The 25,790-nt window shown below is 43.1% G+C and overlaps 1 protein-coding gene across 3 annotated transcripts in view; it reads left to right on the top strand.

Moving 5' to 3' along the window:
- DOP1A (DOP1 leucine zipper like protein A) overlaps positions 1 to 25,790 on the top strand; it is a 694,260-nt gene that overhangs the window by 88,867 nt on the left and 579,603 nt on the right. For all 3 annotated transcript variants that reach the window (XM_069235613.1, XM_069235614.1, XM_069235612.1), the window contains exons 4-5: positions 14,084 to 14,254; positions 25,046 to 25,235. In XM_069235613.1, coding sequence (XP_069091714.1) covers positions 14,084 to 14,254; positions 25,046 to 25,235 — 361 coding nt within the window. The remainder of the gene's footprint in view (positions 1 to 14,083; positions 14,255 to 25,045; positions 25,236 to 25,790) is intronic.

Raw genomic sequence — 25,790 nt, 5'->3', positions numbered from 1 at the left:
AATGCCCCAGACCTTTTGGCTTGTAGTGTGGGCAGAAACATGTTGGTCCCCAATTTTTAGACTCCCCCATGAGTCATTATCCTCAAAGGAGTCTTCACCCCAGTTTTTGTTCCTACCTACGAACACCTACATTAAAAAGTCCTTAAACAAAACAGGTGATTTCTAAGGTAATTTTATTATTCACAACCTTTATCTGGATCCCTTGTATTATCCAGCTAGATTATATTTCAGCACTTCCTCTGCAGTTCTTTTAACAACAAGGTTGAGTCTGCCCAGGTAGTATCTTACCTGGGTGGGGCTAGGTGGTCATATGATGAAGCATGACACTATAATGTGTGTGAGACCACCTAGTCCTTAAAGGGAACTCCCTCAAAGGTTTAGCCACCCATCACACTCATTCTTTTCTTGCTGACTACGCGCTCAACCAGCGCTTTCTGAACAGGTCCAAAGAGTCCTGTTTTCTCTCTTATCACCCCACACACTTTGTGTGTTTACAGTCTCTAGTTTAAACAGGAGTTTGTGTGGTGTTAGATCACTCCTGACACTCTCTTCTTGTGTCATAATAGCTACAAACCCTGTCCTCCATTCTGCAAAAGTTGGTGGGTTGGGGATTATCCATCCCGAGACTATACACATGTCAGCTGGTGCCATAGCTATGAATATTAAGCACAATTTCCCTTTTGAAAATTCAAAGCCATCCATAAGTCCTAACAATATTGTTTGGTGAGAAATATTAAATTGTTTCTTGAGAACCAACTGGATAAAAGCCCCGCTTACTTGGAGATATTCATTTAGCTTCAGGCATCAATAAAACATATGCTCAAGTTCTGCTTGTTGAGATCAACATCATCATTGAAATTTGGAGTCGGATTTCCTGCCCCATCTAAAGAACTTAGTAGGGGGTATACTATAAATCAAAGATCATCTTAAAATGCTGCCTCTTTATTCCTACAGTAAGAAGTATCTCAGTGACCTCTTCTAGCGAGCACTGGAGCACCAGTCCATCCATACCCAATCAAGCTCCCTATATTCTATTGTATTGCATTGTAATAGTATTTATATAGCGCTTACTACCCCTGACGAGGCGTTGAAGCGCTTTTTGGTGAGTAGCACGCTACTCTGGAACCCAACAAGAATTAGTGATGGATTAGTGTCGGGACATAATGGGTACAGTTTTAGTATTATTATGAGTTAATTTGAGCAGCGGATATGAGCTTTTGTTAGTTAGATTCACTGGAGTAATGGAGGGGTGGAGGAGGAAAGAAATCCAGAAGTGTTAATTGGGAGTATATCCTTCATTCACTCAACCCAAAGGCTTGGGATGAGTAAAGGGGGATGGAGGAGGGAAGAGTATGTGGAAGGGTTAGGGAGAGCATAGTAGCAGGGTGAGATAAATGAGGGAGAATTTAGTAGGGTTGTGTGGGAAGTCACGGTAGTAGAGTGAGGTTTGGTGAGTTAGATGTGGAAGCGGAGGGAAGAGCTTAGGCAGAGTTATTTAGGAGATGAAAGTAGAAGAAAGGATTTGGGATGAGTCAGAGTGGGAATGGAGGATAGTTTGATAGAGACATGACATATGATGATGGGTAGATAAGTGTGATAAGATGAGAGCAGGAACTCATTGATATCTAGTATATAACAACCCACCCAGGAGCCATGCGATGACCCACGAACATGCCAAGCACAGATACAACATATACACATACATATATACATGTGTATATATAGATAGATATAGATATATATATATATATATATATATATACATACACACACACATGAACACACACACATATACACATACAATACATAATTAGAACCATGGGTAAATATACTTAGTCCAACAGGTTTAAAGAGTGTGTGTGTATTTTATTATTATGACATAGTAGCGATACATATTTTCTAGAGAACTATACATAACTAGAAATATACACATAATCAGAAAACAATATTTATCAACATAGGCATATGCAGTCCATAGTTGTTTGAATATGGTGGTTATGAAGGAAAGAGCCAACTCTTGAGTAGTTTTCTTAAGACAAGAAAGTTATCTGTGGCTCTTATAGTTGGGGAAAATGAATTCCATAGTTTGGCTGCTTGAACGGAGAAGGATGTACCACCTATAGTCTTTTTCTTGTATGGTGGTGTTCTAAGGCGGGGTGCCAATCTTGAGTGGAGGTTTCTTTGTTGGATGTATTTGGTTATTTTGTTTCTGATAAAAAGCGGTCCTGTTCCATGTATAGCTTTGTGGGTGATACAAAGCAGCTTGAAAGTGCATCTTCTGGCAACGGGTAACCAGTGTAGTGCTCTCAAGGTATGGGAGATGTGGGCTTGCGGCTTTACATGTGATAGTAGACTGGCTGCGGAATTCTGGATACGTTGTAGTTTTTTCATAATAGATAGAGATGATCCATGGTAGAGGCCATTGGCATAATCCAGTTTGGATAGTACAAGCAAGATAGTAGCTTGCACCTTGTGTGGAAATCCGAGGTGGGGGAAGATGCGTCGTAAAGTCTTCAAGGTGATGAAGCTTGTTCGTGCTAATTTGTCCACTTGGGCATTCATAGTTAACTTGGAATCCATGGTAATTCCTAGGTTTTTAACTTCCTTGGATAATTGAGGAGGTGGTCTGAGATCGTCAGGCCAGACGCACAGAGGGTCATAATTTTTCCAGTCACCACATATGAGTATTTCTGTTTTGGAGGTATTTAGTTTGAGGTGGCTCCAGGTCATCCACTGATCAACGGCTCTGAGGCAACTGAAGATTTGTGAGTTTTCGATGTTTTGGGGCATTTTAATTTAAGTAGTATTTGTGTGTCATCTGCATAGTTGTAGCATGTGAGATGGAAATCATTGATCAGTTCTGGTAAAGCTATCATGTAGATGTTGAAAAGCAAAGGTGAGATGATTGATCCTTGGGGGACCCCTGCTTTTGTGAGGTAGGGTTCGGACGAGAAGGGGGGCGGGGCTAGTGGATGATATTAGATATTTTTGGAAGATAGGAAGTAATCCAGTCGAGAGCAATCCCTTGTATGCCGGCTTCGTGGAGTCTTTGAATTAGGGTGTAATGGTCAACTGTATCAAAGGCAGCTGAGAGTCCAAGAGAAGTAGTGCAGCAACTCCATTGCGGTCAACTGTGTTTTTAAGATCATCCTAGATTGCTAGCAGTGCTGATTCAGTGCTTCTTCCTGGGCGGAATCCAGTTTGGAAGTCTGAAAGTATAGAATTGTCTTCAATGAATTGTGACATCTGGGTGAATGCTGCTCTTTCTATCAGTTTGCCCAGGAAAGGTCCATTTGTGATTGGTCTGTAGTTGTTGGGGTCTTGCGGGTCTAGGTTTGTTTTCTTCAGTAACGGTCGTATGTATGCCTTTTTCAGGTCTACAGGAAAAGTTCCTGAAGTTAAAGAGTTGTTGATGATTCTTCTTACAGGTGTGGCAGCAGAAGTAGATAGAAGAATGTTCTTGAATATTTGTGGTGGGTAAGGGTCAGAAGGGCAACAGGAAGGTCTGCTTGCTTTGACTAAATTCCCTTGGGATATTTGTTTGAAGGACTGTAGAGGTTGGGTTGGTTTATTATTAGACAATATTTTAGGAAAGGGGTTGGTGCTGATGTTTTTCTTCTGTTTTAAATAGGAGTCCAATGTGTCTGCCTTGGTTGAGTAGTGAATTGCCAATTTTTTTGTGAAATCTTGAGTAGTGGGATGACTTCATTCCATACATGTAGGTTTTCGAAATTCATTGCGAATTTTATAAAATTCCTTGGTTGTAGATTGAGCATTTTGAATTCTGTCTGAGTAGTACCTTTTTTTAGCTTTTTTGATTGATGATATGTATATTCTGTTAAGTTTGTGTAGCTGCAGTTTGTCTTGACTGTTGTTGGTTTTGAGCCAGGTCCGCTGCAACTTTCTGATTTGTTGCTTTATATTTTTAAGTTCTGTGTTTCTCCAATGTGTTGGATTTCTTTTGTCGTGTTTATTGTTTCTGAGTGGTATTAGGATATCAAAAGCTTCCTGTAGCCACTCATAAAGTTTTGGCACAGAATTAATTGTATCTAGATCTGTGTTGTCTGTTAGTTGTGTTTCTAAGTCATCCAAATTGAGTTTGCTCCATGGTCGATAGGTGTATGTATGTAAGTAGTTGTGGGGTGTGTTGATTTGTGGAGTTGTATGTCGGAAAGTTATCAAATGGTGGTCTGACCAAGTGATTGGCGTGATGCCATGAATAGTAACTAGTTCAGGCTTAGCAAAAATGGCATCTAGGACGTGTCCAGCAATGTGTGTGGGATTGTGTACAATCTGATGTAGGTTCAATGCGACCAGGCCAGTGTTGATAGCTTTTGGATGGGGCATGTTGGGTTTGTCAAACCAAATGTTTAGATCCCCAAGAATGCATAGGTTGGAGTATAGTGTAATAAGGTTTGAGACTGTGTCTAGAAAAGCATCTGGGAATGTGGAGTTGTTAGGTGGAGGTCTGTAAAGGAGGAGAAAGTTACAGAAGGAAGTTGGAGTAGGGTGGCATCTGGTAAGGAGGGCTTCACAATCTTGTATGGAGATGTCTGTTTTACTGAGGTTCAATGCCTGTTTGAATATAATAGCTAGTCCACCTCCTCTCTTGCCTATTCGTTTTTGTGTGATGGTTTGATAGTCTGGAGGAATGGCTTCGTGGAACACTGGGGCCATGTCATCTCCCAACCAGGATGCAGTTATGAATAGTAAGTCAGGTTGTGTGTCTGTGAGCAGGTCGTAGATGTGGTGCTTGTTTTATTAGAGTGATCAAGCATTTGTGAGCTGGCAGTTTAGAAAAGGTGTGTTAGTGGTAGTGTTGTTTTGTTTAGGAGAAGGGTAAGTAGAATAATATGAGCTTGAAGCAGGAGTGTTCCCAGTTGTGATAACTGTTTGAGGCTCACAATAGTCTTGCTTTTCAATATAGTGTTCCTCTTCCAGCAGGTTAAGGAGGCATTTTGTTGGGTCTGTGTGTGTGGGTGGTGGACTTGGTGGCTGAGAGAGCCATGAAGAGTGTACTGTTTTTTATAGGGTAGTCTTATTATGTAATAGACAAGGGAATGCAAGGTTGCTATGAGTGGCATGTTTTTTATTTTGTTTGCGTTTGTTTAGTGTGGATGGAGTATGGGTTAGGGGTGGTGGAAGAGCATGTGGATCATGATGTAAGGATCCAAATTGTGCAGTGGAGGAGAGGCGAGTGAATGTAAGTTGCTGGGTTTGGGTGCTTGTGGTAGGTGTTTGTGAAGAGTGAGAAAGTAGGGGTGGAGATAGGATGGAATTTGTATTCTTTGTGTAGTCCTGAGGGTGGGAGTGGGTATGAAGATAAGTGTAATGTAAGTTTGTGTTGATATGATATGCTGATGTTTGTGGTCTGTATTGTTTTTGTGGAATAGTGAGAGGGGATATTGGTGTAGTTGTTTTTGGTAAGGGATTTGTATGTGAGTTAGTGCTGTTGAGTGGAATTTGAGTGTTAGATGGGGTGTTGGAGATGAATGTACGAGGTGTGTAAGAGGTGATGGATGTGTGTCAGAGGAGTTAGTGTTAGTTGTGATGACTGGAAGAGGTAATGTGTGGTGGAGTGAAATGTGGGGATTGTATGGTTGTGTGTAATTGGTGAAGAGAGGGGAAGAGTGTTTGTAGATGGTGTGTTTGAAGGCAGGGTTTGGGCATTGTTATGATGACAGGTGGTCTGTGTGGAGCAAACAGCGGATAGTGTTGTTGGTTAGTATGAGCAGAGAGTGTGTATCTGGAAGGCTGAGACTGAGAGAAATGTATACTGTAGTTTTGTGTTGTGTGGGAGTGGACAGAGTACTGTTTGCTGTGAGAATGCAGGTGTTTGACTGTTGTAGTTGTGGATGATATGTGTATATGTGTTGTATAAAGGGTATTGTGTTGGGTGATGGGACAATGCAATCTATCTGTGGTCAGTTTGTGATGCATGAGTTGGATGTCTTTGTAGAATATGTGTTTGCATGTTGAGGGATGTGTAGGGGCTGAAACCATTCCTGGTCAATTGAGAATTGGGCAGCATTTCTGGCCCTAGTCCCCACCTGTCCCGAACAGGCAACTGCCCTTGCCCTCTCCGCCCTTTGCCTCGACGCCCAGGCTGAGACGCCCTGAGTCCTAGCCTTTAATAGCCCTACTGGCCAATAAGAAGCTGGTCCTAACCCTAGCCAATTCAATTTCAAGCCCTGATTCAAATAACGAATGGGAGACCCAGCCCTAATCACCAATCATAGCCCTATTCCTGACCACCAATCACAGCCCCAGCCCTAAAACCAGCAACCATTCAGAATCCCAGCCCTATCCACCAATCACAGCCCTAGAAACAACAGCCAATCAGATTCTCAGCCCTATCCACCAATCACAGCCCTAGAACCAACAGCCAATCAGAATCTCAGCCCTATCCACCAATCACAGCCCTAGAACCAACAGCCAATCAGAATCTCAGCCCTATCCATCAATCACAGCCCTATAACCAGCAGCCAATCAGATTCTCAGCCCTATCCACCAATCATAACCCCAGCCCTGGAGCCAGCAACCAATGGAAAGAGAATCTCCCAACAACGTATCACAACAACATATGCAACAACCAATAGGAACTTATATAAGGAGCAAGTTAACTGAAGTCCAGTCCCTGTGGGCAGGAGGAAAGGCAGCTGCTGCTCTATTCAGAATCTCCTTGGATACAGACAGGCTGAAACCACACTTTCAAGCTATCAGGGTCTACTTTCCAGGTAAGGGAGAGATTGTTTAAAAAACAAACACTGGAATACTGCTGGGCGTGCACTCTGAAATCGGGCTTTTTTAAAGGCAAAAAACAGGGGGGCAGACAGTTTTTACACACAATTTAAATCACAGAAACAGATTAAAACAGTCTCCTAAAAACACACTCTGCAAGATGTATGTATGTAGGGGGGGAGGTTTATATGCCACAAACTAGCAAGGCAATTCACACAGTCACGGCAAAAACGAATTTTATATAGCGATGTAAGACTCCAGATCATCGGGTAAAGGCTGAACGAATAAGATACATTAATATTCCCAATTCTAGCCCTATGGTCGGGAGCTTCTATAATGGGAATCTTAGTAGTCGGGACGTGGTTCCTAGCCAATTTATTGATAAAATCTCAAACCTGTAGGTATTTGAAAAATGTCTCTGTTGTCAGGCCATGTTTTTCTTGCACATCACTAAACGAATGCGGCTGGCCACTATCACACAAGTCTCCTAATCCTAAAATACCACTAAGTTCAAGCCTTCTGCCCATGCTGTCACAAAATGTAGCAGGTAAAGCAGGAGAGCCCTATAGAGGTATAAAATAATAAACCTGGTTATACCAAATCTCTTCTTCACTTGGTGCCAGACTCTATAATCCCCTTTCACTGTCTTAATCTAGTTTTGTTTTGTGATAACTTGCTTTCATATTTCTCGAGAAGCAGCCCTTAGCCTCCGGGCTTAATGCCATCTCATAAATAGAATGCATTTTAAGTCAAATTATGTGTGCTGCCCGTAGTCAGAATATCCATCTGCTGCCACATACTGGCCCAGTAATAGAGCATAATTCTAGATACTGCCCATCCCCCCTGTTTTTAGGGAGTATCATAAGTTTGGACTCGCTTGTTAATCTGCCAAGGGAAGCTTAAACATAGACTTTCTAACTTGGAGAGCATTTTTAACCTCTAGGGGAATAGTTCTAAACATCTATAGTACTTTTGGCAGAATATTAATTTTCAAGACATTACATCTACCCACCAGTGAACGGTGCAGGCTAATAATTCTCACCAAATCCCACCTAATCTAAAAAATCAGGGATAATAAGCTCAATTCCACAAGTCTATCAAGAGCAGTTATTATCCTAACCGCTAAGTATGTTGCATCCTCAACCACCCGGGAATTCTTCATATTAATTTCCTAGGTACATACTATCTGGGTCTTACCCTGATTTAACTGATGCCCTGCTATTAATCAAAATATATTAGACTAATTTTCAGTTGCTGTCAGGGCTCTAAGGGGATCCATTGTCACTGTACAGCAGAGTCATCAGCGTAAACCAAGACCTTATATTCCACCTGCTTCACTGGTTGAATCCCAGAATTATTCTCAAGCTGTGAGATAAAGGGGTCAATATACAATGCAAATACTAAAGGTGAACACGGACATCCTTGTCTTGCCCCTCTAGTGATTTAGATCTCTTCTGATTCTACCCCTCATTATCTGGAGCCAAGCTTTGGAGGCCGGATATAATACCTTGATACTTTTAATAAAGCCCGGACCAAGTCTCTTCTACCTTAAAACTTCTCACCAGTACCCCCTAGAGACTCAGTTAAAGGCCTTCTCGGCATCCAGCAATATTAATCCCATAGGTGGCTTTGGGCCTCAGCTATAGAGTAATTATCCTTCTAATATGATCAGATGTTCCTCGATCAGGGATAAATCTGTGTTAATGAGGAGATACCAGCTTAGCAATTACCTTGCCAAGCCGTTAAGCCAAGATTTTATGATAGACTTGGGTGTCCGCATTTAATAATGATATATGCCTATAAAGGGGGCTTGCCCTTTCTTTATAAAACAATAGTGTTGGTAGCCTCCCAGGAGTGGGGAGCCTTACCCTCCTTCTGTTCCATCAAGAATGTAGCAGTCATATCTTTACCCAGTTCTAGAAGAAAGATCCTATACAATTCCACAGGAATTCTATCTGTCCCTGTAGCTTTCCCCAAAGACAAGGATCGAACTTCCTCAACCATTTTTACAGGAGAGATTGACAGTTCAAGAGAAGCTTGTTCTTCATTATTATTGTACTAAGAAATGTTTTATAGCTGGTGGCGGCAAGATATCTTCTGAATAAAGATCTTCATAAATTTATTAATAACCCTCCTGATTCCAGTGGGGATTTCAGTCTTACGACCCTGATTGTCACCAGTAATCTGCCAGTACTATCCCCATATTCATAGCACTCTGACTGATAGTTTTGGAACTTGGCCGCTACCTCCTAACTGTAATACTGGTTGACTCTTAACTTTCACAACCACCATATTTTGCTGGATTTCCCTGCAGTCACATCCCTCAATTTCATTCCTAGTCAAGATTGTCTGAAGAAGTGTGAACTCCATGTGCCAATCACTAATCTGGCTACGCTTTTTTCAGTTGGTAAAGCCCATAGCTAAGAGTTTTTCCCTTGATCCCTACTTTTAATGCATCCCACACCAAATTATCAGTGGAAGTGGCCCTGTTTATTGAATAAAAATCTATTAGCCATTTACACATATACTCCACATATTCACCATCCATCAGAAGCTTCCTCTCAAAAAGCCTAATAGCCCTGTGGCCAAGCTTACCCTATCATTGGTAATTCAAACACCAATGGGTTATGATCTGCTATCACCATTTGATATTTTTCAATTCCTGCTTGCCCATCAAAGGGCAAGCAGGCATTCAGCCACACCACCGAACTACACTGGACTGACCACCGCTGCGTCCACTTCACCTTCAAGAAGCCCACCACGCACCACCACCCACAACAGATTCCCCGCTGCAGCTGGAACAAGGTCACTGAAGACCAACTGATCGCCACCCTCGCCCAAGCCCTCCTACCCAACACCACCGAAACAACACAGCCGCCCACAACCTCAGACAATGGATAGACGACTGTGCCAACACCTTTGCCCCGATCAGGAAACTCTCCAACAACCGCACCAGCACCAAGGCTACCTGGTTCATCGCCGACCTTCAGACCTCCAAATTGGAGTGCCGAAAACTCGAGAAGAAGTGGCGCCACTAACAAACAGAGGCCAACCACACTGCCTTCAAGAACGCCATCCGCAGGCACCACCAGCTCATCTGGACCACCAAAAGATCCTCCTTCAAGGAACGCATCGACAACAACGCACACATCAGCAAAGAGCTCTTCAACATCGTTAAAGAACTCACCAACCCCAGATGCTGCTCCAACAACACCCCTCCTTCGCAAGACCTCTGCGACTCCCTCTCCACCTTCTTTCACCGCAAGGCCACAGACATCCATGAAAGCTTCAACACCTCGACCACCACGAGCCGCTGTCACCACAAACCCCGACTCACCGGACCCCAGCCACACCAACCTCCTGCTCTCCTGGACCCACATCAATGACAATGATACCATCAAAGCCATGAGCACCATTCACTCCGGTTTACCTTCTGACCCCTGCCCTCACCACGTCCACAACAAATCAAGCTCCATCATCGCCCCCCCAACTCCGAATGATCGTCAACAGCTCCTTCGAGACCGCCACCTTCCCGGAAAGCTGGAAGCACACCGAAGTCAACGCCCTACTAAAGAAACCCAAAGCAGATCCAAGCAAAGTCAGGAACTACCGGCCCATCTCCCTGCTCCCTTTCCCGGCAAAGGTTATCGAGAAGATCGTCAAAGGTCAACTGACCCGCTTTCTTGAAGACAACAACACTCTGGACACTTCTCAATCCGGTTTCCGAGTAACCACAGCACCGAAACCGCCCTCATCACCGCCAACGACGACATCAGAACCATGAAAGACAGAGGCAAAACTGCGGCCCTCATCCTCCTAGACCTCTTGACCGCCTTCAACACATCTGCCACCACACCCTACGCACACGCCTCCACAATGCAGGGATCTGCCACAAAGCCCTGGACTGGATTACATCCTTCCTCACCGGCAGAACCCACAGAGTCTACCTCCCTCCCTTCCGATCTGAAGCCACCGAAACCACCTGCGGCGTTCCCTAGGGATCCTCCCTCAGCCCGACCCTCTTCAACATCTACATGGCACAGCTCGCCAACATCATGCGTTCACACAACTTTAACATCGTCTCTTACGCCGACAACACCCAGCTGATTCTCTCACTCACCCAGGACCCCATCACCGCTAAAATTAACCTCCACAATGGAATGAAGGCCATCGCCGACTGGATGGAGAGCAGTCGCTTGAAGCTGAACTCTGACAAGACGGAGAGCCTCATCCTTGGCTCGACCCCCTTTGCCTGGGATGACTCCTGGTGGCCGGCCTCCCTAGGAACCGCACTGACGCCCATCAACCACACCCGCAACCTGGGATTCGTCCTGGATAACATCGCTCACCATGACCCAGCAAGTCAACGCCGTCTCATCATCCTGCTTCAACACCATCCACATGCTCCACAAGATCTTCAGGTGGATCCCCACCGAAACCAGAAAGTCGGTCACCCAGGCCCTCGTCAGCAGCAGACTGGACTACGGCAATGCTCTCTCCACAGGAACCACGGCCAAACTCCAGAAAAGACTGCAACGTATACAGAACGCCTCCGCATGCCTCATTCTCGACATCCCACGCCGCAACCACATCTCAGCGCACCTGAAAGACCTACACTGCCTACCTGTCAACAGGAGGATCACCGTCACGATCCTCACCCACGCCCACAAAGCACTCCACAAAGCCGGCCCAGATTACCTCAACGAAAGACTCACCTTCTACACCGCCAACCATCAACTCCACTCCGCCAACCTCACCCTTGCCACCGTTCCTCGCATCCACAGGACTACAGCCGGCGGTAGATCGTTCTCCCATCTCGCCGCCAAGACCTGGAACTCCCTCCCCATCCACCTATGACAGACCCGGGACCAGCTGACCTTCAGGAAACGCCTCAAGACCTGGCTGTTCGAGCAGTAGCATATCCCATGACCCCGACCCCTCCCCCTTGCCCAGTGCCTTGAGACCGTCGCAGGTGAGTAGCGTGCTCTACAAATGAATGATTGATTGATTGATTGATTGAAAGGGTAAGGAGACCAGAAAATAATCCAAACGGACCAACTTTCTATGTTGAAAGGAAAGGAATGTATATCTAGGATCAGGAACTTTCAGCTCGTCTCAGACATCAATCAGCCTGTGATTTCTGACTAACCCTTGAACTTCTCCAATCACCATCGGTTTCCTGGTGGAGTAAGATTGGCACCCCCAAACCCCCATTGTTTTCTCCGACTTCCACATAAACATTAGGATCACCAGAAAAAATAATGGGGTAGGCCAGGTTGAAAGCTCCATATCCAACTGATCAATATTGGCAGGCTCATCTAAATTAGAGCCATAGACAGAGGACAGGGGAAACTTCCCAGGGCCCATGCAAAGTTCCAAAATAATTGATCTTTCTAGCTTATCTGCCAAGCTACGGGATACTGTGCACCAATTTTGTATTATCCCTAATGTCTACCCCTTTGGAAGTTAGCCCCTGTGTTGTACCGCCAAGAAGCATATGCCACAAATCCCTCAACAGATTCCTTTTTCTCCAAGGGATATGCATCTCCTTTATACATACAATGTCATGCCTCATCGCTCTAAGTGTCATTCTCCCCTTTTTAGATCTTGCATGTAGGCCGCAAACATTAACCGTGCAAAGGCGCATGTTATTTTGATAATTCAGTAGTCTGGTTCTGTCTCTGTACCCAGCACTTCCATAAATTCCCTTTTGACTCTCATAACCATCCTTGTAAGGCTACAAACCCCATTGCTAAAAAAAAAAAAAAAACAACTGAAAAAAGGAGAAAATGTATCTTGCTCTATCCTTGCAGCTCTCCCTGCTGTAAGACACTCTTGTGCTCCAAACCTCTACCAGCCCCACCCTCCTCTTGCCACCACCCTCCCCCCCAAATCACACCCCACTCCCTCCCTCCCTCACTCACCCAAACCCAACCCATCACCCAAAGGGCGCAACTGGACTAAGCATGTCCGAGGATGGTTATGTGCCCTTCTTCTGTGCAGGCTTCTGGCTAATAACCCTTTAGCTAAATACTAGAATACATGCCTGCAAAATTCCATCCTGATGGTTTACATTAGTCAGATACATAAGAAATACAATAAAAAATCAATCATTGCCAACAGGACCATATAGTTTGAAGAAACCCAACCCTTCTCCCTCTTCAGGGTCAACATCAACACCTCGACCATACTTAGGTCTGATCATCATAAAGGCCTAGAGCTTACCCCAAGCATGCAAGATACTATTTTGCCTTAAACTCTGAGGTAAAAAAAGGGTTTTATCCTGAATGGTCACTTTAAATCTGTCCAGGTTCAACAAAAAAACTTGCGCCCATTTAGACTGAAAGGGTTGTATCATCTGCCTTCATCGCCATCAGCTCTCAACAGTGGTATGGCAGGAATCTGGCCAGACAAAAAAATGTGCAGCATTCCACAGTTTGTTTGGCGTCTGGGTGAGCTTTTTCAAATACTGTTTTCCTAAGAAGAAAATTTACAAAAAATACTAAAATAGCCATTAGTTCCCCTGATCTCGTGTATGGTGTTGATGTAAGAGAAACCTATGCGCTCTTTAAACTTCCAGATTCCTGCCCCTGTTTGCCAATTCTGGAAAGGCACTCTTAAATAGACCAACCTTAAACCTTCGGGTGTCATCTCCCCAAGTGTGTTTTATCTTTGTTAGATTTAGTTTTCTGTCTGTGTTAGCTCATAATATGTGATGATTGTTTTCCCGGTGTGATAATTGTGGCTTTCGATTTGACTGTGGGTCACTTACATTTCAGCATGCTAGTCTAAGGAGGCTATGACCTTCATTCCCTTGGCAAAATATCACTCAATATATCCCTTGGGGATCTCCCTGTTGAAAGTGTATCGACGGTGTGACTGATGCACTTTCATCATTTTTAAGTGTCAAGAGGGCCACTATGTTTTCTCTGTTTGCTAAGCATTCTATTTTGCTTTTCAGCAACAAACCCTCTAAATCTGGAGGTTTATTGATGAAAAGCAAAATACAAATGTCTTTGGCATGCAGGGAGTTTTCTCCCTATGTGCCACTGGTATTTTAACATTTTTTTAATTCTGGAAATGGGCAAAGCAGACCGAGGAAGAAAAAAATCTGTGACATTTGTCCCGTCTTAAGTAGTGCATGTTGACCGCAAGTTAATGCTCTGCTTTGGAATCCCTGTGTTCACCCTGACTTTAAATGAAAGAGTGAGAACAATAATAAACAGGCGAAGAAGTGAAAAAGTGGTGATACAGTGACATAAATATAAATGTAATGATAATATACACTGAGGTTAATAAAAAAATACCTAATTGTATTGACTAAACATTTTTTTTCTTTCAGTTCTGGCCTGTTTCCCCTTCTTACCAATGCAGCGATGTCTGTCAAACCGGTGTTACTTAGCCTGTATGAAATGTACTATTTACCGTTGGGTAAAACCTTAAAACCTGGTCTTCAGGGATTACTAACAGGCATTTTACCTGGCTTGGAAGAAGGATCAGAGTATTATGATAGGTAAGAAACAAGTAATTTTCCAGGCTTCTGTCCTTGTTAGTGTGTTTACATGAGGGGTAGAATAACCATCAAACAGAACAAAGGTCACACAATTTAACTACTTTGAAAAACGAATTACATTTTTTAAACATTATCACGCACAAAATGTAGTCCACCAGTGGAGTCCACCATAATGGTATAAAACATCCTGGGCCACATAAAGACCTCTGCCGTTCTCGGAGAGGCAAGGTGATTACACACCCATTCTGTGACACTGCAAACGCCCCAGACTTTAAGCAGGAAGATGGAAAATGAAAGCTGACAGAGTTTGAAGAAGAGGTAAGTTTTTGTTTTTAGAAGGGTAAGGCAGAGAGAGTGAAAAAACCTTAAGCTGCTTCCCCTCAGCAAAATGTGGGCTTATTATGGGTTGAAACTGATGGTACAGTAGGGATTAATCAAGATTTTATATTCGAAGCAAGGGGGACTGATAAAAGTGAAGTCAGAACGGATAATGAGAGTGTTGAAGGGGTATTGGAGAGAGGGGTGTGGGTAGCGCAGCCTTATTACATTACTTAAGTTATGAGTTACACAATGAGGCATAGTTCCTCTTGTCCAGGAGTCTCCAACCTTTTCAGTGGGGAGAGCTATCTGATCCATGAAAAATGTTTCAAGCAACTGCCTAATTTATAGATTAGATAATCTCACAAAAAGATCAAGCCACTTAAACACTGTCCATACAGGGCACAGTCCTGATGCAGTAAGCACACAATCACACTGCACTGATGGCAGAAGGAAAGATTGCGGAGCTGTGCAATCCACAAAAACCAATGTTCTCCCTCTGTTCTTCTTTGTGAATCATCTGTGAGAGGTGTCTCGGTGATTTATGGTCTCTTAGTCTTGCAAGACACTATCCTCAATATGCAAGCTAGAACGCAAAAGACTTCCATTTTCCGGCTAGTTGCACTAAAATCCATTTGTTGATGTCCAGAAACTGGCAGTGCATTAATGATTTAAGATTAAGGATCGGTACATGTACACTTCAAAGTGTCCTACAAGTAAACATTCGTCTACAGCCATCCCGATTCCCAAAAGCAATCCTCTAATACAAAGTTGAAACACAGCCTAATAAATGAAGATATTGCTTTAGGTACTACTAAAAAAAAGGAAGAATTGAAGAAAAAAGAAGGGAACAAAAAGGAGACAAAGAAGTAGAGAAAAAAGAGAAAGAAAGAAGAAATTATGAAAAAAGGAAGATGGAAAGAAGGAAAGAATGAAGGGAGGGAGGAAGAATTGAGGGACAGAAAAAAGGGAGGAAGGGAAGGAGAGGAAGAAAAGATGCAATGTAAAGAAGGAATCAAGACAGCAGAGGAAAGAAGGAGAAAAATGAAGGAAAGAAAGAAGGAACAAAAAAGGAACAAAGGAAAATGGCAGCAGGCATAAAGAAGAGAAGGAATACTAAAAAGGAAGTAAAATAGAAAACAAAATGAAAGAAGGAAAAAAGCAGAGAAGGGATGAAAAACTGGACAAGGTGTAGAAAAGGTAGAAGGGAAGAAAGGGGAGTAGAGAAACATAGAAGGAAATGAAGAAAAAAAGTAATGAAAGAAAAAGACAAGAGAGGGAAAAATAGAAGAAAAAAGTAAGAGAAAAAAAAATAGGAGGAACAAGAACTAAAGATAGGGACAGAAAGAAGAATAAATCAGATGAAGAAAGAAAGATGGAAAAGGAAAAAATGACAAGCATTTGCAATGCAGTGGGTCTCGCATTTGCTTGACTTGGAGCTATTCGCGTTCTAAAGTCCTAACCAGACTTTTATTGCCACATAAAATAGAAATGAAAAGTAATACGGTTTTACATAAGCGACCCGATTTAAAGTGCCACGCCATGAGCGTGAAGGAGCACACAAAATGAAACATAGGTTTGCAGTCAAACATATCAGCAAATGTGTAGCAAGATCGCACTATGTAGGAAATAAAAAGAAAAACATGGAGCCTTGTATGTTTTCAGTAGTTGGCTGGTGCGCTCGAGGAGGGCTAAACCCCAGAAAAGGCATAACATATGCATGCCTTTCACAAATAAAGTCAAGCGATTTTTAAAAGGCAAGCCCACGAACCAATGAAACTGACGGGTGTGTGGTGGGCGTGGTTAAAAGCCCACAAAGAGATTACAGCAGGCTTGTGCATTCGACCCTAAAAAGAAAAGGAAGAAAGAGAAAAACTGAAAGAAAAATTAATGAAAATAAAACAGAATGAAAAATAGAATAGACAAGAAAGAGAAAGAAATTAAGAAAGAGAAAGAATGAAAGCGAGAGAACATTTAAACACAGTGCAATACTCCGAATTTATTTTTTTTACTACCAATGACTTTAAGGAAATTATTAGGGATGCCATCAGTTTATACATTTTTAAACAGTGTGCTCTAATGGGGGCATGCGTTAATTGTTATGGAAGGCTCCAAGCCTGTGCTTCCATTCGTCTTGTGTGGACGGACCAGTTCCTTGTCCCGTTCATCTTCTATGGCCCAGGTAACCAATCAGAGACTAGGACTGCACCTGAAAAGGGGAGAAACTGGTGGAATGTTACAAAGAAGTCCTTCGTGCTCTCTCTTTAATTTTCCCTTCCCGCATTCACTGGTAATCAGGACAGCGACACGATCCTATTTAACCAATGGATTTCTAAGGCACCGGATACTCTGGCACCCCTGAAAACGCATACGCCCAAAAGATCTAAGCCAACTGCTTCCTGGTTTTCCCCTGCGTTAATAGCAGAGAAATGTCTATGTAAAAAGCTTCAGCGCAGCTGGAGAAGATCCTATGACCCCAGCAAAGCAGTCCTGTAAGGTGGCTCTCAAAAACACTAAGCAAACTCACTTGGCACTCCATGAGAGAGCATTTAACGATGCGTACTTAGACTGCCGCCAACTCTTTTAGAGAAGTTTTCATTATTGTCAAGTCCTTTATCTTCCCTGAAGTGGTGAAAAGCACCTTTCATCCGTAGTCTCCTCTGTGTACTAAACTCTCAGATTCCTTTGACGATAATATCCAAAACCTCTATTGTGTATTCCCGAAAGAAGTCTGCCCAGTAGGCCCAGTGATGCCCCCTTCAAGTCATTCCAACTCTCTCTGAGTTTTGCTCAATATTGGAAGACAACTCTGAGGAATTTCTGAAATGCAAATCCAGCTCTCCTGAGGACCCTTGCCCTCCCAAAAGTCTCAGATTGGTTACTCAAGTGGTTAATCCCTCTCTCAACATGATCTGGAATGCCTCTCTGAGATTTAGTATCTTTCATGGCATTTGTAAACAGTGTTTCCTGTTGCTGCTCCTAAAGAAACCCAATGTGAATCCTGGTGTGCTCTGCACTTTAGGCCCATATCACTGCTGCCTGCAAAGATCCTGGAAAAGCTAGTAAATTGCCACCTTTCTTCCTTCGTTGAAGCAAACTGTCTGCTTCACAATACTCAATCTGGCTTCCGGCCTGGATACAGCATGGAGATGGCCTTATTAGAGGTTTCGGAGTTCGTAAGTGAAACTCAGTATGGTGGGGCCTTCACGATTGTTGTGTTATTAGACTTGTAGGCAGCTTTCAACATGGGGGCACTGTTCTGTTCTGGTTTCTATTGTTCCTGGAAGGGTGATCCCAGCGAGTTTTCCTTAATCCTTTCTCTACCTCTCCCATTCCCCTGGTCTGTGGGGGTGCCCCTGGCATCTGCATTCAGTATGCTGCTTTTCAGTCTCTACCTGGCCCCTTTGGCCACGCTTACTGAAACCTGGGGAGTGAAGGTAGTCTCCTACGTGGATCACACCCACCTGCTGTTCTCATTTTAAGAACATTCAGCTCTCCTCAAATGCAAAGAAAGCCTTAAAGACCTAGTCAACTGGATGGATTCCATCTTCTTAAATTGAACACGGAGGAAACAGAGGCTCTCTTTTTCAGCCAGCAAGTCCCCTCTAACCTCTGGTGGCCTGATGAGCTTAATCCACTCCAGTGTCTTCCTTGTTGGCTAGAAACTTGGGGATCCTGTTTAATTCCAACCTTTCCTTCGCCAGTCACGTCACAGAGATTTCGTTGATTTGCTTTCTGAGGCTTAGATCAGTTAGGAAGCCGTTACACCTGTTTCTGAAGGAGTCCAGAAAACTGTTATCCATGCTCTTGTGATATTGCGTCTCGATTATACCAACAGCCTTTGTTTATGCCTTCCTGCTTTTCTGTCCATAGACTGCAGATCATACAGAATGCGGCTGCCAGGCTGGTTCGGCGGGTTGCTTTCTGCCAACACATCTTGTCCCATCTCAAGAAGCTTCATTGGCTGCCTGTTGCAAAAAGGATTACATTTAAAGCCCTTAGATTGGTGTTTGAAGCCCTTGAGTTCAAAGGCCCACGTTACCTGAGAAATAGACTCAGCTGGTACCAACAGGAGAGATCTTGGAGATCCATCCACCTCTGATTCATGTGCATTCCCAAATTTGCTAAAGTTCGCCTGGGGTGGCAGGTCTTTCACTGTGCTCACGGCTAAAATTTGGAACACCTTGCCTCTTAAATTACACGTGATCGAATCTGAGCATTGTTTTAGGAAAGAACTAAAAAGTTGGCTTTGTTCTTGGCTATTCAACCAAATTTAGATAGGATGCTGCAGGTTTCATTTAGCAGTCTCTCCTCCTGTGTTCCAGGATGCCTCTGCCAAGTGCTTCACAAATATCATTGATTGCTTGAAAGGCTTCTTATCAGCATAATTTTTTTATTTAAGAGAAGAGAAGGCTACATATTGCTTTTGCTGAGTCACCTTTCGTGGCCTCACCACTGCATTTCCTGAAATAAATTGACACAACACGAACTACTACATGACAGGTTGTGAGCTACTGGTAGCTCGCAACCAACATGTTGGAGGCGCCTGCTCCAGTCTTACAAGCCCTCAGTCCAGTGGTTAGAAGGTGTGATGCATTGAGTATGGGATTATTGTCTCTTGATATTTTTCTAATTATCCGTGTGCCGGGTATGCTCATGGTGGCTTCCTCCATGGCATGTTTAGGTTGCTTCTTTGATTGTGAGGCTGGCTGCTTTGCCTCTGGTCTTTTCATGAGAATTCACTAGTTTCGCTGCCTGTTAAGGTCCTTCTCACTCTTTAGGGTGATTAGTACTTCTTGCGCATCTTCCTTGTTCAAGAATAGTTATTGCTTCCTTTCCAAAATTATACCCAAAGGCACAGGAAACAAAATCCTTCTTTCTGGGCTTCCATGACTAAGAAACGCTGGGAAAAGACATGTAAAAGAGAACTTCTGATCATAGTTTTCCGATTGAATAGGCCACCTCCAGTAACTTTCCCCTTGGTTTATCCTTCCTAAGCCTCACCATGAATGTGAAGCCTACTTACCCTATTGACAGAATCGGTGTTCGTAGCTTTGACAGCACCTGCAGATTCCCCGTTTGATAATTCGGGCCACCACAGTAAAAGCCATCACTGCAACACCACACCTCGTTACTGAAATTCTCCCTATCTGGCGTTAAAGTTTTAACCCCTCAGTTATTTCTTTTGCCTGGCAAGTGCTTGCTGCTTCCTCTCTAACATCTTGCCCAAGCTTTCAAGGTAAATATTTTTCCCAGCTGGACAAAAGTAAAATCGTGGGGATATTATAATATCACATAAGTAGTTAGGCCTGTTGCAAATACACTTAATACTGCTGGCCTGTAATATTTGGCAACCTTATTATTTCCCTTACAAAAGGTGGCTGTGTTAGTCAGTGTTAACATTTCAAACTGTATATCCACAAAGAGAAACTACATATGTATCAGCAGACTTCTTCTAAATCAGCAGGATTCGCTAAAGTACCTAAGGGCAACTTTCTGTCTACCAACTCTTTTTTCGGAGCCCCCTCCTAAAGATATCACTCAGTTCCATAGAAGCATTTGTACTGGTCTTGATTTCAAAACGACCAGCCTGTTTAATTTTACAAGAACTTCCACTGGCCCTTTCGCCGCCCGTCACATCCTGGTGGGAACGATGGTTAATTGAGGCCAGTGATCTCCACTGGCACTTAATATAAGTGACTGGTGCTCCTTGAGTTGCTCCTGCGAGTTGTAGTGCCAAGGACTAATGGTTGCACGTCAGTAAAAACAATTCCTGCCTAAACTGGATGCCTATTCTATTGTGCCTGTCCAAGTCCAGGGTGCACTGCCACCGCTAGGCTATTAGCAGGGTGTTGAATTTGAAGGCTGCCTACAGGATGGTTTTACAGTAGTTTAGTGTTTATTTTGTTTTAGTATATGTAAGTTTAATTTTGAACTGTTGGCAAAAGCACCTTTTCCCATACTAGAAACAATGCCTTCTCAAACTGGGCCATGAGGTACTGGAAAATTTCATAATCGTCTTTTCAAAACTTATGGCCTTGTACTAAATGTCCATGAAAATTGTGCTGCAAATTGATTATTTGATCCCATTTTCTCAAAGGTTTCATAAATCTCACAAACCTTCTTTGAGGAAGGAGGCTCGCCCGCTTTGCTTGCTTGCTGAAGTCCCACTTTGAGCATTGTCTGTGCAAGCTGAGGAACTAGTGGTAAAATTTGACAACACCTCAGGTGTAAGTGGGTGCAGCCAGTGGTATAAGTGGGCAGTGTTCTAATTGGGTACTTGCACTTATTTTTCCACAAATTAAGTACTTGGTGGGAAGGTAGCCTTTAGAAAATCCTGCTGCGCTGTAGTTCATTCCTGAGATCTCAACCCTCAGGCAGGGCAGTGGTTCCCACTGGCCTGATCTCATTCCCCTGACCCCCCTTCTAATGCTGTCATTCAGTAGAGGTTTCCTGCTGACAACTCTTCCTTGCAGCCCCCAGCTAATATCCATGCTACTCATCCCCTCTTCTTTTGAGCTAGCCTTTACACAGTGCACATGCCCCGGACTAGTGTTACCTCTTTTTGCAGCCACCTCTTGAGAAGCCTGTAGCCACTACCCAGGCTCAACAGACTGGATTTTTCCTAGCTTCATCTGTTTCTCCCGCTAGTCAACAGGCCACCAGTGATGACTCAAGCTCCCTAACTGCTTCTTCTCTAAATTCTTCCTGTGAATATCAGACATTACAACGCATGCCTTTACCGCACACTAATACAACGTGTTGACCTTTACAGCGTGTTGCAATGCATCATGGACCTTCATGGGTTATATGGGCAAGCAACCACTTTGCTGGTGTTTGGAGTTACAGATACAGGGCCTGCTGGGAATTGCAGTCATGTCACTCCCTCTAGTTCCCAACACTTGATAAATGGTATACTCCCAGGTGAGTGAAGAGCATTGGTGAGATTACAGACAGGTGTATTTGGACAAGTGAACCCTGTGCTGGTGTTTGGAGTTACAGACACAAGAGCTGTTGGGAGTTACAGTTATGTAAAATAGATCCCCCAAGTCATGAGGGTGTATTTTCCTTTGTTTTACGCAGTAAAATTAGTCAAATTAGTATTATTTGTTAACAGTGGATCTCATACTCTTTTCATCATGGGTTACCAGAGGGGCCATTAACTCAGTTTGGCTAATGTAAAGGCTTTAGAGCAGTCCCCTGCAGGCTTAGAGGCACTTCCCTGCTGCTTCAGCGCCTCTTTACTGGACTGTGTTCCAAAATATTGTGTTTCATGTAATAGAGAATCCAGAATATCGGCTACCGCTATATTGTCAAGAGAAGTATGGATTTACTTTTCTTAACCGACATCTATGTAAATGGCAGAGAAATCTTGTTATTGTGGTAGAACACCCTTCGCTGGAGGTGTTCACATCCCTCCGTGTTAGCATCTCTAAAGGTTTGTCTTGTAAAGCTGAGCTGTACAGGACTCCGTTGGTGCTGCAATCCCTTAGTCCCAGTTACCATATATTTACACACTGTCCTTGCACAAGCACCTCTGTACATCTGTTTACAGTCTGCAAGCTCTCTCCCAAAGGCTCCTCGAGGCTTTACAACTCCCTTGTTTGTTTCACATCCTCTATCTGAATGTCAGTGGTTAGCCTGGGAACCTGCTACTGTTTAACAGGGGGCACATAAAAAAGACTGGCATGCTACAAGCAGCCCTTGACCTGCAAATTGAATACTTTTGTCTTATCATCTTATTCCATCACTTAGACCTGATGCCTAGAAGGTTACCACTTGATCGTGCTTCTAGCAAGTACATTTCTTTTATACTACAAATCCACAGACCCACAAATCCAAGACTATTATGCTGAATTAGTGTAGACATTTTTGCTAATGTTTCAAATTTCACTCTCGTACATAACTTTGATATTTCTGTAGTCTCTCTAGACTTTTGTTGGTTGGGGGGACATATAGAAAGACCATTGCAATTGTTAAACCAGAACCCAAATAATGCTTCAACAATAGAGCTGGTCCTTTTTCAGTTTGATTTTTCTGCCTCTCCTGTCCATAGTTCTGAAGAAGATCAGATGAGGATCATTTTAGTGGCTTTGGATTGGGCCAATAGATTGTGGTTCCCGAACTCCTGGACATGAGCATCTCTCCCTGATAAGGCTGTCGATTCAGGAGGATCCGCTGATGGAGCAGCAGGACAGAGACTCCTATGACGCATGCTCAATCTATTCCACCATGTGTGGAGATTAACTGAAGACAGCTGACTGCGTTCGACCTCCCTCCTGAAGCAGTGATTGTCATCTTAGCGGCCATGCGTCCATCCACAAAAACAGTCTATTACAGAAGACTAAGAAGTTAGTGGCTTGGGGTACTTCTCCTCAGATAGAATTGTTGCAATCCAAATTGTCAGATCTGTTGCTTTTTTTGCTGTCTTTAGCCCAGCAAGGACTTGCAGTGGGCAGGATTAAAGGTTATTTGTGGGCTTTGTCAACCTTTTTATGTTTACCAGATGACCCATTATTGTTCAAATAACCTGTTGTAATGTGTTTTCTGATGTTTCTATCCAAAACATTTGTGATGCCACAGTGGGAACTTAACTTTGTTCTCGCATATTTGATGTGTACCCCATTTGAACCAGTGCACAGCTGTCCTCTGCACCTTTTGACTCTGAAAACAGTCTTTCTCATGGCTATAACATCTTCTCATTGCATGAGTGGGCTGTAAGAACTGTCTATCTATCAACCTTTTGGCATCTTTTTTTCTGGAACAATTGGTGCTACATATTAGGGTGGCATTCCTACCTAAGCTTGTGATGTTTCTTTTTTTTGCAAGATGCCTCTTAATAGGGAACATCTTTGCTTCCATATAAAATCTGATGGGAACTGAGGAACATGGTTTTTTGTTTACTGCCCAAAAGCCACCATCTTTTGGACCGCACCCTTAGGTTAGTTCCCTTCCAGTGCCAATGCACACCTGGATGTGCAGTGCCATCCACAGCCATTAAATTATGGTTTAATTTACATGCATTTTTAGGATAATGGATGTAGCCATGCCATGCCTTTATTTCCAATCTCTTCCTAAGTTCAGGTCATGTCAAGAAGTGTTCTTATATGCTTAATGTTTGAAAACATAATAAAGAAGAAATACATATATAAGATTGGAAATCAAGGCATGTCTGCCCAACAAGATTGTACCTATATATGTGCAAATTGATTAATGAACAAGGCAAAGTTAAAAGGACATTGGATTTATCATTAATTCACTGAAGTGCATGCTGACTTATATATAGAGAATAATAATAATATTGGCATTTTCTTGTTATATCCACAAGGATTATATCTATCAATATTGTCTCTACATGTAAATATATACAGAAAATATCAGTAGTAGCTACACACAGATTTGTCTTCCTGGAGTAGCTACTACATCATTGCAGGGACCCTCGATGTCAGTTGAATTCCATGTTAAGTTAGAAAAGGTGTACTTCGCATTGCTCTCTTGAAGCATGACTTTGAAAGACACCTTTCTGCCTTTGTTTTCTTTCCTAGTTTGTTAACAAAGGTTGGCAAAGTGATGGATCAAAGTTTGGCTGTAAGAAAATGTTACTCACAATATTAGATGTGTCATGTAGGTGCACATGTCCCATCACTTTATGAATGCTCACTCCTTTCTATACTGGATATTCAGTTATATCTGTAGCTAGCTGACTGAATTATAAGGCCTGACTAAGGTGTGCAGGCGAAATACAAAAGGACTGATCTTGTCAGTTATGGGACAACTTCATCATAACTTCTTTGAAGGTTTTAGGGCAGGTTATATTAATATATTATATATAAATTCAGTGTAAACTTTCAATACAGTTATTAAGGCGTTTGGCACAAAACAAACCTCTGGCTAACCTTTCTTTTGCAAGGGGCATTTACACTTACACTTACACTTACACTTCATCAAAGGCCTCTATAAGTTGGAAGAGTCTAGACATCGGTAGTTGCTATCAAGATTCATTCATTTGAAGACTTCCAATTGCTTCCAGCCTTGCACATTTACTACCGCTTTGTATGTAACTTTGTCTGTCCACTTAGTGTTCTGATGACATCAATGTTTCTGCCTGTTTTTTCAGAAGGAGTGTTAGTCCTTAACTAAGTTTGTGGAGATAGGGCTACCTCTGACTTTTCAAACTGTTTCAGATACTGTGTTTTCAGTTTAGGACATTTTAGAAAGCTCTATTTTTCTGTCCTTGTGTGAAGAATGAAAATGTGTATCCTTGTAGTTGATTCGATTTTGCACTTACGTGTTTTCACAAATCTTTCTTCATCTTTGTCATGTCTGCTGGATTCCATACTCAGAATTTTTGTTGATTTTGTCATTGTCGGTCGCTGTGCGTGATCATTTTGCAGATTTTTGTTGCTGAATAGTAGTTGTCTTTTAAGAAGTGTTGTCGTCCTAAGAACCATTCTATTCTGTTTTTTTTATTAGAACAAATACATTGTTGGAAAAGGTTGCAGCGGCAGTAGAACAGTCTGCTTTTTATAGTGCCCTCTGGGGTAGCCTCCTGACTAGTCCTGCTGTTCGGCTGCCTGGAATCACCTATGTGCTTAGCCATCTCAATAGGAAGCTGTCAATGGAGGATCAGCTCTATATCATCGGCAGTGACATTGAGTTAATGGTAAGGTGATGCATGTTTTATTAGTTAATAAATATTTGTATTCTGATGATCTCTTCAGTACCATGAGACATTAAGGCCCTAATTATGTAATTGGCGGTAAAAAACGCCTACCACCCCGGTGACGGCTACCAAAAGACCGTCACCGCGGCTACCATCTGTCTGCAATATTATGATCACTGTCGGAAATCTGGCAGTGATCTTACTGGCGGATGGTGGTAAGGTTGCGCTGCTACCACCAGCACCGCCACACTAGTAAACCGCCACCAGCCGTATCATGACCTGTGATACGGCCTGGCGGTGTTCTACTGGCAGGCGCTGCTGGTGGTAGTAGCGCCCCTTCTTGTTCCCTACCGGAAGACCACCTGGAAGAAGGTAAGTTGGGCTTCCGACAGGGGTGGGGTGGGGCATGTTGTGTGTGTGTGTGTGTGGGGTTGTATGCATGAATGTGTGAGTGTGTGCATGAATGCGTCTGTGTGTGTGTAGTGTTTTTGCATGGGTGTATGCATGTGTGTGAATGCGTGTAAGAATGGTAATGTGAGTGCGTGTCTGCATGTC

Source organism: Pleurodeles waltl, chromosome 5, assembly GCF_031143425.1.
Source record: "Pleurodeles waltl isolate 20211129_DDA chromosome 5, aPleWal1.hap1.20221129, whole genome shotgun sequence".
NCBI lineage: Eukaryota > Metazoa > Chordata > Amphibia > Caudata > Salamandridae > Pleurodeles > Pleurodeles waltl.
This window is presented reverse-complemented; position numbering and strand designations above follow the sequence as displayed.